Genomic DNA, 18,944 nt, shown 5'->3' with positions numbered 1-18,944 from the left:
TCACCTCGTGTCACCTTGTGTCACCTCGAGTCACCTCGAGTCACCTCGTGTCACCTCGTGTCACTTCGTGTCACCTCGAGTCACCTTGTGTCACCTTGTCACCTTGTGTCACCTCGAGTCACCTTGTGTCACCTCGTGTCACCTCGTGTCACCTCGAGTCACCTCTTGTCACCTCGAGTCACCTCGTGTCACCTCGAGTCACCTCGTGTCACCTCGTGTCACCTCGAGTCACCTCGAGTCACCTCGTGTCACCTCGAGTCACCTCGTGTCACCTCGAGTCACCTCGTGTCACCTCGTGTCACCTTGTCACCTTGTGTCACCTCGTGTCACCTCGTGTCACCTTGTGTCACCGTGTCACCTTGTGTCACCTCGAGTCACCTCGTGTCACCTCGAGTCACTTCGTGTCACCTTGTCACCTTGTGTCACCTCGTGTCACCTTGTGTCACCTCGAGTCACCTCGAGTCACCTTGTCACCTTGTGTCACCTTGTGTCACCTCGAGTCACTTCGTGTAACCTTGTCACCTTGTGTCACCTCGTGTCACCTTGTGTCACCTCGTGTCACCTCGAGTCACCTCGTGTCACCTCGAGTCACCTTGTGTCACCTTGTGTCACCTCGAGTCACCTCGTGTCACCTCGTGTCACCTTGAGTCACCTCGTGTCACCTCGTGTCACCTCGAGTCACCTTGTGTCACCTTGTCACCTCGAGTCACCTTGTGTCACCTCGAGTCACCTTATGTTACCTTGAGTCACCTTGTGTTACCTTGTGTGTGAGCCCTGTTCATTGGTCACCATGTGTGTGTGATCCCTGTTCATTGGTCACCATGTGTGTGTGAGCCCTGCAGTGTGTATACCGTGAACTTGAGGGACGGTGAATTATTTCACATTTCTCCGTCTCTCAGAAATGGAGCCCAAGGACGCAGGAAGTGAGAAGTCGTCCGGCGTGGTGAGACTGAACACCATCAGACAAATCATCGAGCAGGTACGTACGGCCCAGGAGCAGAAAGCAGAGAGAAAATGGAAAGAAAAGCTTGACCCCCCCCCCCCTCCCCCCCAAGGACCGCCACGCCCTGCTGGACGTGACGCCCAAAGCCGTGGACACCCTGAACTACACCCAGTGGTATCCCATCGTCATCTTCCTGAACCCGGACAGCAAGCAGGGCGTGAAGACCATGAGGAGCCGCCTGGTGCCCGGCTCCACGCGCAGCGCCCGCAAGCTGCACGAGCAGGCCGTGAAGCTGAGGAAGAGCTGCTCGCACCTCTTCACCGGTGGGGCCCGCGCTCCGGGAACGCCGGGAAAACAGGTCGTGGAATACAAAAAACTCCGTGTGTAACGCGTTCTCCGTCCGCTCAGACACCGTGAACCTGAACGCCGCCAACGACGCCTGGTACGGCAGCGTGAAGGACTCCATCCAGGAGCAGCAGGACCGCGCCGTGTGGGTGTGTGACGGCAAGGTGGGTCTCTGTGTGTGTGTGTGTGAGGGCAAGGTGGGTCTCTGTGTGTGTGTGTGACGGCAAGGTGGGTCTCTGTGTGTGTGTGTGTGAGGGCAAGGTGGGTCTCTGTGTGTGTGTGTGTGACGGCAAGGTGGGTCTCTGTGTGTGTGTGTGTGTGAGGGCAAGGTGGGTCTCTGTGTGTGTGTGTGTGTGACGGCAAGGTGGGTCTCTGTGTGTGTGTGTGTGTGAGGGCAAGGTGGGTCTCTGTGTGTGTGTGTGTGAGGGCAAGGTGGGTCTCAGTTTTAAATAATTAACGTGCTTATTAAAAGAAAGACGCTCTCAATTTAAGCCGCCGTACGCTTTTTCATACTCGCACATTTTCCGCGCTGCAAGTGAACGCATCTTAACTTAAAAGATATAAATGTTTTAAACTATTGTCTCTCATTAATTTGAGTTATTTAAGGTTATAAACGGGAAGCTTTGGAATCCTCTGTTAGTTTAAATACTCTTTCTCTCTCTCCCTCCCAGTCTCACCTCTCCCTCTCCCTCCCAGTCTCACCTCTCCCTCTCTCTCTCCCTCCCAGTCTCACCTCTCCCTCTCTCTCTCCCTCCCAGTCTCACCTCTCCCTCTCCCTCCCAGTCTCACCTCTCCCTCTCCCTCTCCCTCCCAGTCTCACCTCTCTCTCTCTCCCTCTCTCTCTCCCAGTCTCACATCTCTCTCTCCCTCTCTCTCTCTCCCAGTCTCACATCTCTCTCTCCCTCTCTCTCTCTTCCAGTCTCACATCTCTCTCTCTCCCAGTCTCACATCTCTCTCTCTCCCAGTCTCACATCTCTCTCTCTCTCCCTCTCTCCCTCCCAGTCTCACCTCTCCCTCTCTCTCTCCCTCCCAGTCTCACCTCTCCCTCTCTCTCTCTCCCTCCCAGTCTCACCTCTCCCTCTCTCTCTCCTCCCAGTCTCACCTCTCCCTCTCTCTCTCCTCCCAGTCTCACCTCTCCCTCTCTCTCTCCCTCCCAGTCTCACCTCTCTCTCTCTCTCTCTCCCTCTCTCTCTCCCAGTCTCACCTCTCTCTCTCTCTCTCCCAGTCTCACCTCTCTCTCTCTCTTCCAGTCTCACATCTCTCTCTCTCTCCCAGTCTCACATCTCTCTCTCTCTTTCTCTCTCCCCCAGTCTCACCTCTCTCTCTCTCTCCCTCTTAAATAAATGTTCTCACGGTTTCATGTCTGCACAGAGATAGAAAAAAAAATGTTGGTTATGGAAATTTGGTTTAAAGTCCTGGACACCCATTGGTCAACACGTGTTTGAGGAGAGTGTCGATTTTGAACCGAGTTGTAACCCCCTCTCCCTCTCCTCCTCCCCCCCCCCCCCCCCAGCTGGAAGGCTCAGAGGAGGACCTGGACCTCCAGGACGACCGCATGTCCTACCTGTCGGCGATGAGCGCCGACTACCTGAGCATGGACAGCCGGCTCACCAGCGACTACGACGACACGGCGGACGAGGGCGGGGCTTACACCGACAACGAGCTGGACGAGCCGCTGGACGAGCCGCAGCCGCTGTCCGCCATCGGCCGCTCATCGGAGCCCGTGCTGCCGGACGAGGTGGGGATGCCGAGGCACTGTCGGGGGAGGGGTTAACGCCCCCCCCCCCCCTCCCCACTGTTTCCATACCGTTACCCTGACGACCCTCCTGTGTCCCTAGAAGCCTCATCCTGAACCCCGGGCTCGAATGAGGCGGTCAGGGAGCCGGGAGAGGCTGAACAGAGACCCCAGCCCGCCCCTCCCTCATTTTGTCCCCGACCCTCCCAAGGTGAGACCCTCCTCCCTCCTCCCTCCTTTCCTCCCAAACGACTCTATTTACACACAATGAGTGGAACGTCGGCCTTAAGTTCCTTTTGCATGTTCCACTTCATTTTTTAAATTTCATTTTTTTATCTCACTGATGAGATTTTACACAATAATTCTCATATTTTTATTTCTATTTGCATTTTATTTTTTGCTTCCATGAGCGGTTGTTTTATTTTGAAATGTCCGTCTCCAATGTCCGTGTACAGGTGCGCACTCGGACCGACTCCACCCGGAGCTACGACTCTCACTCCAGCAGCACCGTCGGCAGCGACCCGGTGGGCGTGAACAAGCCCCTCCCCCCCCCCGTGGCCCTGAAGCCCCCCGTCCCGCGTCACGGCCTCCCGGCGGAGGAGCGCGGCCCCGCGGAAGACGACCCCACCAACACATCCTTCCTGGGCAAGGTCGGTGAGGTCACACGACCAACAGAGATTCAGACTCATCTATTAAATCTATAATAAAATGAGCATTTAAAAATGTTCTTTTTTGGAGAAACTTTAACTTATGACTTTTTTTTATGATTTCATTTTCTTCTTTCGCTTTCATTGCTTCTAATATGAAATAGAAAATGGGTGATCAGGTAACTCCTACATGTCTGCATCCATCCCTCCTTTTATGTTCCCTAACTACTCACCCGTTGTCATCGTGTTCGATCATCTTTCATTTTACTCTGAAATGTTTCTGTATATTAATTATCCAGTATCGACTATATCATGAATAAAAATGGAAAATGAATTGACGTTTATTTGCCTCCATAGATAAAAGCTTTTGAGAAGATGGACCACCTGGCCCGAGCTCAGAGGATCCTGGAGCTGCAGGAGGCAGAAAATGCCAGAGTGAGTATTGTTGGTATTCATTTTTCCGGCCCCAAGAACAACAAACTATTGTCTCATAACGTCAGCTCGCCGAGAACGTTGGTGAACGGAGACGGTGGAATGTGAATTATTATTCATCAGGAGATCGGCTGTATGGATTAACCCACGATGTACGCGCACTATCCTTTAAACGAATAGAAACGGTAGATTATTTAGTTTAATGTGAGCTAATTAAGGGAAAATAACATAACGTGGTCAATAACGAGACACATCTACTCGTCTTCTCTCTGCACAGTTGGAAATCGCCCAGAAGCATCCAGACATCTACGCCATCCCAGTGAAACCGCCAAAGCCCAACCTCAACCGTCCTCAGCCAATCGGGTGAGAGCGTCACTCTTCACAGAAAAAGAAGAAAAAAAGAGATTCATTAAGATGTTGTTGGGGATTTTTCACCTTTTTTGTTGTTGTTTTCTTTGAGAATAAAAGGTAAATCTGCTGGATCATTGGTTGTGTGTGTTTTGTGTGTGTGTGTGCGTGTGCGTGTTCAGTTCGAGCTCCAATCCCGAGCAGGCCTCCCGGCCGCCGCACTCCGAGTCCAGGGGCTACGAGGAGGACGAGGCGGAGTACCGCCAGCAGCTGGTGGACCAGACCAAGAGGGGCTACTTCAACCCGCAGAGGTACAACGACACGGAGCTGTAGGCCCGGGAACCAGGAAGTGACATCGCCACCGCTCCGGGCGCAGGCGGCGCGCGTTGCCGCGGTAACGACTCGCGCAACTTGACGTAAACTCTCAAAGTTTGCGTTCCCGTTTTCTGAAAAATATGTCGATTCCAGACACTTTTCAACACACAGAGCGAACACTCGCCTTGTTCGCAGATGTTTGTCAGTGTATATATTATATATCCTATATTGTTTTTATGTGTCTGAAAGAGGTTTTATTTCCCCTCATTTTATATCTTATAGACACTTTTTACATTAGAGTGGGAGCTGAGCCGTTCCTCTGAGGATAAATAGCCTGGAGGTTGTTCAGCTGCACTTCTTCTTCTTCTTCTGTAGTTTTTAAATGACCGCTGCAGCTGCTTTGGAGCAGGCCGGCTGATTGGCCGCTAGAGAAGTCTAAAGCACACGATGAGGAAGGACATGTGGCTAGCAGCTTAGTTTTTTATATCGGAAAGGAAAGTTTTAAGGATTCTGGGTTTGACTTTTTAGATCATGGAGTGGCAGGTTTTTATTTTTCAGAAGAACGGACGCTTCGCCTCCGCCACACCGTCAACTCGCTTGTTTCACTCAAACCGTGTCAGTGGGACACACACACACACACACACACACACACAGATGCAGGGTAGAAATGTTTCTGAAGGCCAACCCCCGTAAATTAGCATCTCTCTGGTTCCCTTGTCAAACAGCCACGGTATCATCACAGTACATAAGCTCTGTGGCAAACACACATTTGTGATACTTTTTTACGACTTTTATGAATGTTTTTATTCATATTTTTTTTAAGCGTGAATTCAAATTGCCAGGAAAAGGAAAAAAGTAACAACGGTGGACCTGTCGGCACGGTAACCTGCAAGTCATCTCATTTAGCCACGCCCCCTTTTTAAAGAAGAATAAGCTTCTAAATTCACAATTGATTTTGACCGACGTATTTTATGTCCTGAGGATAAAAAGCCATCGACTTTGAGACGAGGGAACCAGAAGTGCAAATATCTCTGATTCCTATTATATTTATATTTTATATATATATTTGATATGTAGATTTATTCAAATATATATATTTATATTTGTATATTTAGATATTTATATTTTATATATATACTATATATATATATATTTGATATGTATATTTATTCATATATATTATTTATATATATATTTATATTGTATATGTATGTTTAGATATATATTCTATTTACATATATATTTATATGTTATATATATTTAATATGTATATATATATACATAGAATATATATATATATATATAAATAAATATTACATACACACACACGCCCCAACTACACACTGTAAACTGTCCAGAACGTTTCAGTTCATTGGACATCTGGTGGAGAGGTGCAGGAGGAGCTCAAAGTCTGACGTCACACCTGAGATGACGCATGACATCATCTCTGCCGGTGTCACGGGGTTTCTGAGTTTAAAGGTGCAGGACATTAGCGTAGGTTTATGAGCTGCGGCCACCAGGGGGCAGCACACTGGAATGTTTTTCGTAGCTGTGAAGTCTGTGGTGACAATCATGTGTGTGTGGTCAATCATGTGTGTGTGGTCAATCATGTGTGTGTGCGTCGGTCTGAATGTAGTTTGATCTCCTGTTACTGAAGAGACGTTTGGTCAACAAATAAAAAAATCACTTTTTTAAAACTTTTTTTATTTCATTTAATTTGTAATTTGTATTTTGTCTGGAGGGATTTTACCGAGTGTCGTCCGATCTTTATTTTATAACCGTCCTACGCACGCACACACACACACCTCCACACATACTCTTCCACACACACACACACAGTACCTCCACTCACACTTACTTTCTCACACACACTTCCACATGCGCACACACACACATACACACACCCACACACTCACTTCCACACACACATACTCACTTCCACACACCTCCACAAAAACACTCCTCCACACACACACATGCATACCTCCACACACACACATGTGTTTAAGGAGTGATTTTAGTTGATGGCTTCATGTTTTGATGGAGTCGTTTCGTCCCATTGAACTTTATTTTCCTGACCCAACAGAAGAAGAGAAGCGAGTCAGTTTATTGATCAGTTTATTGATCAGTTATTGATCAGCTGTTCATGCGCCCCGTCTCTCCGTCTGATCACTGATAGGTCCGAGTACATTCAGGTATTACAGATATTTATTGACTCTGTTTGCCTCCTAAATTATACACAATAAAAGCCACTACCTGTCTTTGGTCAAACACGTCACGGGAACACTCGGCCTCGTCGGCATCTGGCAGGGTGACACGTCGCCATGACAACCACCGCTCAGATTACTGAGTAAGGCAAGTAGAGTGAAATCAAACGGCATACAGAGGGGAGGGGGGGGGGGGGAGGCAGTGGAGGAGAGGTGAGACGAGAGAGGAGGGGGGGAGGCAGTGGAGAGGAGGGGAGGAGAGAGGAGATGGGGGAGAGAGAGGTAAGATGGGGTGAGACGAGAGGTGAGACGGTAAAGAGCAAGAGAGGTGAGACGGGGAGGGTGAGGAGGGTGAGACAGGGAGGGTGAGAGAGGTGAGACAGGGAGGGTGAGCCGGGTGTTCAGATGTAGACGGGCTGCTCCTGGGCGGTCAGCAGCCGGTACATGGCGGCCGGCATCGTCTTCATGTGAATCTGAAGGGAACAAACGATGAGAATCAGAGACGTTTATTATAAAGCAACGAATAATAATTAAAGGACTTTAATTATTATGAAGTTTTGTTTCTTGCAGTTTTATTATTTTTGCTCTTGTGGTGAAAACAAAGATGTCCATGAATAGTAAATAAGAAACTAAACAACAGATACCAGGAAACTTTAAAGATTTACATCCTTTGAGCTCCTGGAACGCTTTTATTGTGAAACGTGAAGCTTCTCAGCCAATGAGAGGCTTCCTGAATCCCCTTGAGCTCCGCCTACCTCTCCCATGGCGTTGGACAGGATCTGGACGATCTTCTCGTGCGGCGTGGCGACCACGCTCTGGCTGTTGATCTCGATGATGCGGTGGCCGACGCGGACGCCGCCTCGCTCCGCGATGCCGCCTCGCATCAGGCTGCAGATCTGCCATCAAAGACCCGTGAGCGTTAACAAAATAAAAGCTCTTCTTGGGCAGCATGAGACAGCTACCAGTGAACGTTAACAAAATAAAAGCTCTTCTTGGACAGCATGCAAAGACACTACCAGTGAACGTTAACAAAATAAAAGCTCTTCTTGGGCAGCATGCAAAGACACTACCAGTGAACGTTAACAAAATAAAAGCTCTTGTTGGGCAGCTTCACTCACGATGCCGTTCTGGACGCTGAAGCCCAGCTGGTACCGGAGGTCCGGCCTGCGGATGAGCACCATGGTGACGGGGGGACACCTGACGATGTTCAGCTTGATCCTGGACTGAGTCTTGAGGCCCTGGGGGGGGGGGAGGCCTGTGTTACGGGTCTACGGCGGCCGTATGGATGTACACACGAGGTAGAAATGCTTATTGTAGGAGAACTAATAAACTGGATGATGGATTTGTAGAAGGTCAAAAGGTCGAGCCTCAAAACATTTGTGAATATCGACAAAAAAGTATGTTGAATCAACAGAGCGGTTCCTGTTCTCGTTATGAGCAAATTATTAATATTATTAATCTGGTGCAGAAAGATTTCTTTTGGTGCTAAAATGTGTTTTTTGTAGATGCACATCTACTCTGCTCTTACTATTGATTAAATTGTTTTTATACAATATACTGTGTATATATATATATATAGGTACAAATGTATTTACAAAATTATTTTTTGATGCACATATATAATATATCAAATATGATATATATAATATTTATATATATTATATATAATGTATATATCTATATATATAATTATATATAAATATATATAAATATATATTTTGAAAATATATATGAACATTCAATTTATATATATAGATATAATTCTATAAATATATATAATGTATACTTATATATATAATTATATATAATAATATTTATATATAAATATAATAATATATATAGAATATATATACATATAATTGATATATATAATGATAAATATTTATATAGTGCATCTTAGATGGTTGCATTTCAAAAATAAAATGTTGGTAAATATTGTTGTGAAGTTCCCAAGAGAAGCCTATAAATAAAATAAGAGGTCATTCTGAGAGCAACACTCCCTCTACAGTAAGAAGTGACGCATAATTAAGGAAAGATATTCTGAATAATGATCAGAGCACATTAACAAAACCCAAACACCTTGATGATGCTCTGGCAGGTGCCGAGCGGCAGCCCCACCAGACTGGTGCCGTTGATGGTCATGATCTGGTCTCCGATGTTGAGGCGGCCGGACTTCTCCGCCGGCCCAGCATGCATCATGCTGGCGATGATGACTGTGGGGAGGATGGAGCCCCAGCCCGACTCCACGATCACCACCGCCAGCATCTCTCCTTTCTGCTTCTCAATGTAAACCTGCAGAGGAGGAGGAGAAGAGGAGGAGGAGGAGTGACATGAAGACGTGAAGAGAGGGATACTTTCACAGGGTTCGGACGCTCATGGAAAACTTGGAAAACATTTTTAAATGGTTATTCCCAGGCCTGGAAATGTCCTTTGTTTTAAATAATTAATATGCATTTCTCATGCTCTCATTCATTTTCCGCGCTGCAAGTGAACGCATCTTAACTTAAAAATATGTAAATGTTTATTCCTTTCATCAAACTATTGTCTCTCATTCATTTGAGTCATTTAATGTATGCTTACATATTAACTGTATGCTTTGGAATTATTACTGTTAGTTTAAATACAACATTTTCTAACTTTCACGTTAAGACTGAGATCTAATCATGAAAATGTGGTTTAAAGTCCTGGAACTCTGTTTAATCAAGTGTCCTGAAACCTATTTGAACCATTGAAGGCAACACATATAACATATTTATGTTTAAATACTTATAATAAACATGATTTATGAAAGATGGAGCATCCTGTCATATTCCTGGAGGCCTCCTCCCGGCGCTCTGCCGCCCCCTGCTGGCCGACTCACGTCTTTGCAGTTCTCCGACTTGGAGAAGTGGATGAGGTCATCGTTGTACATGTCCTGAGTGTTCAGCAGGTCGCTGTACTCCCGCTGGCTCAGGTCCTCCGGGTCGATGCCGTTGGCCCGCAGGAACTCCTGGTAGGCCACGCTGAACGACTGGCCGATGGACTGGGCGATGAGCTGGGCCTGGGGGGGGGGGAGGAGGGAGAAGGAAGAAGAGGAGGAGGAGGAGGAGGAGGAGGAGGGGGGAGGAAAAAGAGGAGGAAGAAGGAGGAAGAGAAGAAGGTGGAGGAGGGGGAAGAGGAGGAGAAGGAAGAAGAAGAGGAGGGGGAGGAGAAAGAGGGATAGGAGGAGGAGGAAGAGGGGGGAGGTGGAAGGAGAGGGGGAGGAGGAAGAGGGGAGGATAAGGAGGGATAGGAGAAGAGGAGGAGGGGGGAGGAAAAAGAGGAGGAAGAAGGAGGAAGAGAAGAAGGTGGAGGAGGGGGAAGAGGAGGAGAAGGAAGAAGAGGAGGAGGAAGAAGAAGAGGGGGAGGAGAAAGGGATAGGAGGAGGAGGAAGGAGAGGGAGGAGGATGAGGGAGAGGAGGGGGAGGAGGAAGAGAAGAAGGGAGAAGAGGGGGAGGAGAAAAAGGGATAGGAGGAGGAAGAGGAGGAAGAAGGTGGAGGAGGGGGAAGAGGAGGAGAAGGAAGAAGAGGCAGAGGAGGAAGAAGAGGAGGTGGAGGAGAAAGAGGGATTGGAGGAGGAAGAGGAGGGAGGAAGAGGGGAGGAGGAAGGAGAGGGGGAGGAGGAAGAGAAGAAGGGAAAAGAGGAAGAGGGGGAGGAGAAAAAGAGATAGGAGGAGGAAGAGGAGAGAGGAGAAGGAAGAAGAGGAGAAAGAAAGAAGAGTGGGAAGAAGAGGGGGGAGGTGGAAGAGGGATAGGAGGAGGACGAGAAGGAAGAGGAGGAGGAGGAGGGAGAGGAGGAAAAGAAGGAGAGGGGGAGGAGAAGGAAGAAGAGGGGGCGAGGAGGAGGAGGAGAGAGATTTAAGAAGCGAATGTAGCGACTACGTTGTTATTAATATTGAAACAATGTTGCAAAGCGCCTCAAAAACCTCTAAACAATAATATTAATAATAATGGTTCATCTCCGGCTCATAACGCTCCTCTTCGTGGCAGATATATGGTCATAAACAAACTTATAAAATATGTATTATTATAATTATTATTTAGAAATATTGAATATGATCCATAAGCATCTTTAACAGAGGAAAAAAGAGAAAATAAATAAAAACGGTGATGAATGAAGAGCTGAGGATAATAATAAAACATGAATCATCCAGAACTCACGTCCTCCGACTCGAAGACGTGGCAGACCATCCGGTAGAGGCGGCGGTCGTCGGGGGAGACGGCGCTCTGCTCGGCGCCGCGGGGCCGGACCATCTTCCCCCGCGCCATCAGCACCACCATGTTGCCGATGTCCGCGATGTAGGAGATGGTCCTGAGGGGGAGGTCCATCAGAGGCTCCTGGGGACAGAAGACGGGGACGTTTCTCTCGCCGCCCCCCCGTGGAGGACGCGAGGCCGTATCCACGGCAACGCTGGTCACCGCACGCCCACCTGAGTGTCTGCGTTGAGGACTTTGATCCTCTGGGTGGACATGAACAGGTCCACCTCCGCCGTGGCCGCCGCCGCCGCCTCGCCGTCGGGGCTCTGCAGGGAGAAGAGGAGGAGAAGAAGAAGAAGAAGAAGAAGAAGAAGAAGAAGAAGAAGAGACAGGAAGTGAGCGGAGCAGGTGTCTAATAATACTCACATAACATCAGGTCTGAGGACACAATCACACTGAACTCACCTGTTTCCTGTTCTTTGCCTGTTTCTGAGCGGCCTGCGATGAAGAGGAAGGAGAACAGAGACTCAGAACAGAGACTCAGAGACTCGGAACAGAGACTCAGAACAGAGACTCGGAACAGAGATTCAGAACAGAGATTCAGAGACTCAGAACAGAGACTCGGAGACTCAGAACAGAGATTCAGAGACTCAGAACAGAGACTCAGAACAGAGACTCGGAGACTCAGAACAGAGATTCAGAGACTCAGAACAGAGATTCAGAGACTCAGAACAGAGACTCAGAACAGAGACTCGGAGACTCAGAACAGAGATTCAGAGACTCAGAACAGAGATTCAGAGACTCAGAACAGAGACTCAGAACAGAGACTCAGAACAGAGATTCAGAGACTCAGAACAGAGACTCAGAACAGAGATTCAGAGACTCAGAACAGAGACTCAGAGACTCAGAACAGAGACTCAGAACAGAGACTCAGAGACTCAGAACACAGACTCAGAGACTCAGAACAGAGACTCCAATCCGCCGTCTCTGTTCCCAATGCTAAATTAAAAAGGGACAGAAGGACCTTAAAGGGGTGTGTGTGTGTGTGTGTGTGTGTGTGTGTGTGTGGGCTGCTGCCAGAGGCCTTTGCAGGAAACACGATGACATGTTTCCTCTTCACCGATGTGACAGCGGCGGCCCCCGAAGACGAGAAGAGGAAGAGAAGAAGAACAAGAGGAACAAGAGAAGAAGAATGGAATGGAATTGTGTGAAAGGGTCCTAGCATACACACATATATAATATATATAGATATGTAAATATATATATATATATGTATATATATGTATTTACATATATATATATAGTTACATATATAAATATATATGTGTAATTATATATATGTAAATATATATATGTATTTTACATATATATATATGGAAAGATATATATATGATGTGATATATATGTAAATATATATGTATATATACATATATGGAAATTTATATGTAAATATGTGTATATATATACACACATCTACATATGCAAATATATATATATATATACCCACATATATGTATATATATATATATATGTGGGTGTGTATATGCATATACACTTATGTGTGTGTGTGTGTGTGTGTGTCCTCTCACCCGGACTCTGTTCATGGCCTCCTGCGCCTGCTGCATGCGGGCGCTCTTGCTGGGCGTCCTCTCCGACAGCAGGTGTGTGCAGCCCAGGTACGTCGCCGCGAAGATGATGCCGTCGATGAGGTCGTCGGGGTCGCAGGGGCCCGGCACTGCGGAGCCAACGGCGCCCGTTAGGCACACGGACAGATCAACGTGACGGCGCGTCACGTTAGGGTCTTAATATGTTCCACTCACCATCCACGAAGGTCGGGAACGGAGGAAGAGACCTGCGGAGCTGAGGGGCCACAAAGAAAAGCATTAATGACCTATTCGCTCACTTCAGGGCCCTCAGGCTTCAGGGCCCTCATTTACAGAAATGTGTTGGATAATTTATATATATCTATAGATATAGATATATATGTAATAAAAAATTTAAAAAATAAAAATAAATAAGTTAGAATTGTTAAAGTTGTTTAAAAATTTTTAAAAACAATAATCACAAAGAAATAAGAATTGAATATAATTGTCTGATTTATGTTTCGTGTTTAAAACATCTAATAAAACACTTTTAAAAGTCTTATTATTGCCATTTTTATGACAATTGCTCATATCCTGTAAGCCTAAGTTGTTGTGCACCGACAGATATGCTAGAGAGGTTCATGTCATTTATGTTCGCTTTATCTCATTCCAGGCTTCCTGATTGTTTTCACCTGTCATCACACCTGTCTCCTATGCTCATCAGTGTCAGCCCCGCCCCTGATTGGTCCCACCTGTGTCTTGTTACCATGTGCTTAAATTCCCCTGTCTCCCAGTGTTCCTTGTCAGTTCGTCTGGTCTTTTGCCATGATCAGGTCGGGTTATGTTGTGCTCTTGAAAAGTTTTTGATCCCTCACTACGTGAGCGCTTTCATTTGTTCACTGCAGAACCGAAGAATAAAGTACTTACAAATACTTTATCTCTGTCTCCGGGTCGTGCAATTGGGTCCTACTTCCTAAGTGTCTGAGTTCGTAACAGAGCAGACTGACCACATTATGGACCCAGCCGACCCAAGAACGCTTCACGCGCTCTGTCGGTACAGGGCGTGACGATTTTTCATCACGAGGAAAGACTGGACAAAGTCAGCCGGAAATACAAGAGCTGAGAGGACGCCAGGCGGGGTTCAGGAAGAATTATCTACACAGATGCAACAACTGGTTGCCCAAATGAATAATTTTTTCACTCATCAACAGACTGCTCCTCCGGTGACGTCATCCACAGCTGAGAATTTGCCTGTCAATACTCCAGCTGACGACCCAGGTCAGGCTGTTTCCTCCCGTTACGGCTGGCTCTTCCGGAGAGATTTTCCGGAGACTCTTTGAATTGCAGAGCCTTTCTGGTACAGTGTGATCTGCATTTTCAACACAACCCAGCAGCTTTTTTATCTGAGCATGGTAAAGTGGCGTTTATTGTGTCTCATTTAACGGGAAGAGCTGCAGCCTGGGCTACTGCAGAATGGTCTAGAGACACCGAACTATGTTACTCATTGGCCGATTTCATAGAGACTATGAGGCGCATTTTGACCACTCATCGCCTGCTACGTAGGCCAGCAGAAGACTGTTTCAAATCCGACAGCTCAACGGCCAGGTGGTTGATTATGCCATCGAGTTTCGTACAGCAGCAGCGGACAGCGGATGGAATGTTCCGGCTCTTCGTGGCGCCTTCATGACAGGACTTTCGAACCGATAAAGGACCAGCTGGCTCCACTGGAGACACCCGGGATCTGGAATCCTCATCGCTGTGGCCATCCGGATCGATAACCGTCTTCGAAAGAGAGAGGAGCGTCGACGCAACCGAGATGTTATTCCCAGCTTCCAGAATTCGCCTCGGAGGGTCGCGCCGCCAGCGGAGGATTTCAGCTCATGTTACCGGACCATCAGAGGACTACACTTCCGAATGACTCCGGTGAACCCATGCAGCTTGGAAGAACCAGGCTTTCTCTGGAGGAGAGGCAGCGCCGTCACGGAGGGTTGCTGTTTCTACTGCGGCCAGCCGGGTCATCAACTCGCTTCATGCCGGGAAAAGATCGTGCTCACCAGTCAAAGGAGGGCGCTGGTGAGCAAGTTTCCCAGACTTCCCTCCTCGACCTGTTACTCAGGTAGACATTTGTATTAACAATCAGACCATTGACCAGGGTGTGTTAATAGACTCAGGGGCTGTAGAAAGCCTTATAGACTGGGGCCTAGTCAAACAGCTAAAATAAAAAACTGTCCCGCTATCTCATCCTGTTAGTGCCAGTGCCTTAGACGGCCGCTTGTTGTTCACAGTTACCCATTGCACTGAGCCCATACGGATTACTATAAATAAGGACCATACCGAGAGCATGCAATTTCATATTTTTGAGTCGACTCAGCACCCGATTATTTTGGGGTTTCCTTGGCTGAAGATCCACAATCCTCACATAGACTGGCCTTCAGGAAAGTTAAGGAATGGGGAGAGGATTGTAAGGGCAGGTGTAAACTTCGCAACCTGTTAATGCACCAACAGACTCTAGTAGGATCATTATAGATCACCCTGACTATCCTGATCTACACAAGGTACCTTCCTGTTACCATGATTTAAAAGAAGCGTTTAACAAGTCTAAAGCCTTGTCGCTACCTCCTCACCGAGATTTTGACTGTCCCATTGATCTCTTACCGGGAGCCCCCATTCCCAAGGGAGACTTTACTCGATTTCGAGACCTGAGAGAACAGCAATGGATGAATACATCTCCTCTTCACTCAAATCAGGGATTATCCGTCCTTCATCGTCTCCAGCTGGAGCGGGATTCTTTTTAGTGGGAAAGAAAGACGGGTCTCTGAGACCTTGCATAGACTACAGTCCACTAAATGACATTACGGTGAAGAACCGCTATCCTCTGCCACTCATGTCATCTGCTTTTGAACTGCTTCAACGGCCAAGATATTCACCAAGTTGGATTTAAGAAATGCATATCACTTGGTTAGAATAAAACAAGGGATGAGTGGAAGACTGGATTCAACACTCAGAATGGTCACTATGAGTACTTGGTAATGCCTTTTGGACTGTGCAATGCACGGCTGTTTTCAAGCTTTTGTGAATGAGGTTTTGCGGGAATTCTTGAATATTTCAGTGTTTGTGTATCTGGATGACATACTGATTTTCTCCCCAGACGCTAAATCTCATGTTAACCATGTCCGCCAAGTTTTGCAGAAACTACTGGATAATCAGCTATATGTCAAGGCTGAAGTGCGCGTTCCACACAGAAGAGGTGTCTTTCTTAGGATACATAGTCTCACCTAATCATATCCAAATGGATCCTGCGAAAGTCAGTGCAGTGGCCCACACCAGACTCCAGGAAAAAGGTTCAGCAGTTCCTAGGATTTGCTAACTTCTATAGGAAGTTTATTAGGAATTTCAGTTCTGTTGCTGCTCCTCTGCATGTTCTGACTTCTCCTAAGGTTCCTTCAAGTGTACCCTCCAGGCGGATCTTGCTTTCAAACTTCTCAGAGATAGATTCACATCAGCTCCCATACTCACCATTCCAGATCCCCAGCGCCAGTTTATGGTCGAGGTGGATGCTTCCAATGAGGGAATTGGAGGAGTACTGTCTCAACGTTCTGCAGAAGACAACAAGATGCATCCATGTGCTTACCTGTCGCGGAAGTTGACAACGGCAGGCGGAATTATGGCGTGGGAAACAAGGAATTGTTAGCTGTAAAAGCTGCCCTCGAGGAATGGAGACACTGGCTAGAGGGTGCAGAGCAACCGTTTTAGTCTGGACAGATCACAAGAATCTAGAATATATAAGAAAGGCTAAGCGTCTCACCTCCCGTCAGGCCAGGTGGACACTTTTCTTTAGTAGATTCACCTTCACACTCTCTTTTCGTCCGGGTCTCAGAATCAAAACCCGATGCTTTGTCTCGTCTTTACGATCCCGAACCACTTGCGGTAGAGCCCAACACCATCCTTCCACTTAACCGGGTGATCGGTGCCTTTTCCTGGCAAGTGGAGTCAGACGTTAAAGAGGCAAATGTCATGAATCCAGCGCCTAGCGAGTGTCCCAACAATCTGCTGTTTGTTCCGGAGGCTCTTCACTCCAAGGTCATCCACTGGGCTCACTCATCTGTGCTTCGTGCCATCCGGGAGTAGCAAGAACAATGTTCAGGATTCAACAACGTTTCTGGTGGCCATCCATGAAGAAAAATGTGGCCGAGTATGTAGCGGCTTGTCCGGTGTGTGCGTGTAATAAGACCTCATCTCAAGTTAAGATGGGCTTGCTCCAGCCGCTGCCGATTCCCATCGTCCTTGGTCACACATTTCGATGGATTTTGTGACAGGATTTCCCTCATCCAGAGGCAAGACTACGGTTCTAACAGTGGTTGATCGATTTTCAAAGATGGCTCACTTCATCCCATTGACCAAGCTTGCCTCTGCCAAAGTCACCGCAGAGGTCATGATGAATCAAGTATTCAGGATCCATGGATTCCCTAATGACATTGTTTCCGACAGGGGTCCACAATTCATTTCCGCCTTCTGGAAAGAGTTTTGTCGACTCATAGGTGCCACCGTCAGCCTGTCATCAGGATATCACCCTCAGTCAAATGGACAGTCGGGGCGTCTGTACCAGAACTAGAGACTACGCCACGTTGTCTCGTCTCCCGGAACCAGACCACCTGGGTGACCACCTCACATGCGTCGAGGTTGCTCACACTACCCTCCCTCTGACGGCCACAGGTCTCTCTCCATTCCATTGTGTCAATGGTTTCCAGCCTCCACTTTTCCCTAACAACGAGGAAGAGGTGATGGTTCCATCGGCACATGCCATGATCAGGCGTTGTCGCAGAGTTTGGGCTGGTGCTCGCCAGTCTCTTCTCCGAGTTCAGCTCGGATGAAGGCTGTGCGGACGTTCATCGCAGGGTCGCTCCTCCTACAGTCCAGGCCAAAAGGTTTGGCTCTCTACCAAAGACTTACCACTCCATGTCGCCTCAAAGAAACTGGCTCCGAGATTTGTGGGTCCGTTTCCAGTATCCAGAGTCATCAACCCGGCGTGACGCTTGCAACTCCCAGGACCTTGAGAGTGCACCCAACGTTTCACGTTAGTAAAATCAAGCCGTGTGTGAGAGCACACTTGTTCCCGCCTCAAGCCCCTCCACCGCCCCAGTTCTTTGAAGGTGACGTTTACAAGGTCCGTAAGCTACTGGAGGTCCGTAATAGGGAGGGCAAGCAATTCCTGGTAGACTGGAAGGTTACGGTCCTGAGGCTAGAAGCTGGATAGCTGCTTCATTTATCGTAGACAAGACTCTGATCCACGACTTTTACAATCAGCCTGGGCCATCAGGGGTTGGCCCTAGAGGGGGGGGTACTGTTGTGCACCGACAGATATGCTAGAGAGGTTCATGTCATTTATGTTCGCTTCCTGATTGTTTTCACCTGTCATCACACCTGTCTCCTATGCTCATCAGTGTCAGCCCCGCCCCTGATTGGTCCCACCTGTGTCTTGTTACCATGTGCTTAAATTCCCCTGTCTCCCAGTGTTCCTTGTCAGTTCGTCTGGTCTTTTGCCATGATCAGGTCGGGTTATGTTGTGCTCTTGAAAAGTTTTTGATCCCTCACTACGTGAGCGCTTTCATTTTGTTCACTGCAGAACCGAAGAATAAAGTACTTACAAATACTTTATCTCTGTCTCCCGGGTCGTGCAATTGGGTCCTACTTCCTAAGTGTCTGAGTTCGTAACATAAGTATATTTATTATTTTTGTTAAGTTTCAAAAAGTTCCCCAATTTATCTTAAAAAATGAACTGCCCCCTAAAATAATAAGTAAATTGTCACCTCACAAGGTTCCTCATATTTTATGTCTTTATGGATCATATCAACTCTCTCACCTCCTGGAGCGTCAGCTGCGGCTGCGGAGGAGACTGCGGCTGGACTGGAGGTCGCGGCCGCTGCGTCTGCGTCTGCGTCTGCGTCTGCGTCTGCGTCTGCGCGTGTGGCTGCGTCTGCGTCTGCCTGGCCGCCTCCCTCTGCTGCTGCGGCAGGTGGTGCTGTCCCTGGTGGAGGTGGTGGTGGTCGTCGTGGGGATGGTGCTGATGAGGGGGGGGATGCGTCGCTCGGGACGACTCGGCTCTCGGCGGACTCGCCGCCTCCCGGAGAGGAACGGCAGGCGCGCCAGTCGGGCCGGGGGGGGAGCCCCCGGGGG

General features: G+C 47.8%; 2 protein-coding genes across 11 annotated transcripts in view; one reads left to right on the top strand and one right to left on the bottom strand.

Moving 5' to 3' along the window:
- Positions 1-6,465, top strand: part of tjp2a (tight junction protein 2a (zona occludens 2)) — a 28,596-nt gene extending 22,131 nt beyond the window's left edge. For 6 of the 10 annotated variants that reach the window (XM_056432438.1, XM_056432436.1, XM_056432437.1 and 3 more), the window contains 10 exons: positions 900-979; positions 1,056-1,266; positions 1,352-1,452; positions 2,802-3,026; positions 3,127-3,234; positions 3,479-3,673; positions 3,835-3,849; positions 4,028-4,105; positions 4,380-4,465; positions 4,633-6,465. In XM_056432438.1, coding sequence (XP_056288413.1) covers positions 900-979; positions 1,056-1,266; positions 1,352-1,452; positions 2,802-3,026; positions 3,127-3,234; positions 3,479-3,673; positions 3,835-3,849; positions 4,028-4,105; positions 4,380-4,465; positions 4,633-4,783 — 1,250 coding nt within the window. In that variant the 3' untranslated portion in view covers positions 4,784-6,465. The remainder of the gene's footprint in view (positions 1-899; positions 980-1,055; positions 1,267-1,351; positions 1,453-2,801; positions 3,027-3,126; positions 3,235-3,478; positions 3,674-3,834; positions 3,850-4,027; positions 4,106-4,379; positions 4,466-4,632) is intronic. The other 4 variants (XM_056432439.1, XM_056432441.1, XM_056432435.1 and 1 more) reach the window with 1 other exon arrangement.
- A 401-nt stretch (positions 6,466-6,866) lies between these two features.
- Positions 6,867-18,944, bottom strand: part of LOC130205642 (amyloid-beta A4 precursor protein-binding family A member 1-like) — a 19,772-nt gene continuing 7,694 nt past the window's right edge. Inside the window, exons 7-17 of the mRNA XM_056433131.1 lie at positions 18,631-18,908; positions 13,008-13,047; positions 12,777-12,922; positions 11,653-11,685; positions 11,421-11,513; positions 11,152-11,328; positions 9,833-10,012; positions 9,052-9,264; positions 8,091-8,210; positions 7,728-7,868; positions 6,867-7,445 (exon numbers count right to left, since the gene is read on the bottom strand). Of these exons, the coding sequence (XP_056289106.1) occupies positions 7,374-7,445; positions 7,728-7,868; positions 8,091-8,210; positions 9,052-9,264; positions 9,833-10,012; positions 11,152-11,328; positions 11,421-11,513; positions 11,653-11,685; positions 12,777-12,922; positions 13,008-13,047; positions 18,631-18,908 (1,493 nt within the window). The 3' untranslated portion in view covers positions 6,867-7,373. The remainder of the gene's footprint in view (positions 7,446-7,727; positions 7,869-8,090; positions 8,211-9,051; positions 9,265-9,832; positions 10,013-11,151; positions 11,329-11,420; positions 11,514-11,652; positions 11,686-12,776; positions 12,923-13,007; positions 13,048-18,630; positions 18,909-18,944) is intronic.

The sequence above is a fragment of the Pseudoliparis swirei genome, chromosome 15, assembly GCF_029220125.1.
Source record: "Pseudoliparis swirei isolate HS2019 ecotype Mariana Trench chromosome 15, NWPU_hadal_v1, whole genome shotgun sequence".
NCBI lineage: Eukaryota > Metazoa > Chordata > Actinopteri > Perciformes > Liparidae > Pseudoliparis > Pseudoliparis swirei.
Note: the sequence above shows the minus strand (reverse complement) of the source record. Positions and strands in the feature narration are given on the sequence as shown.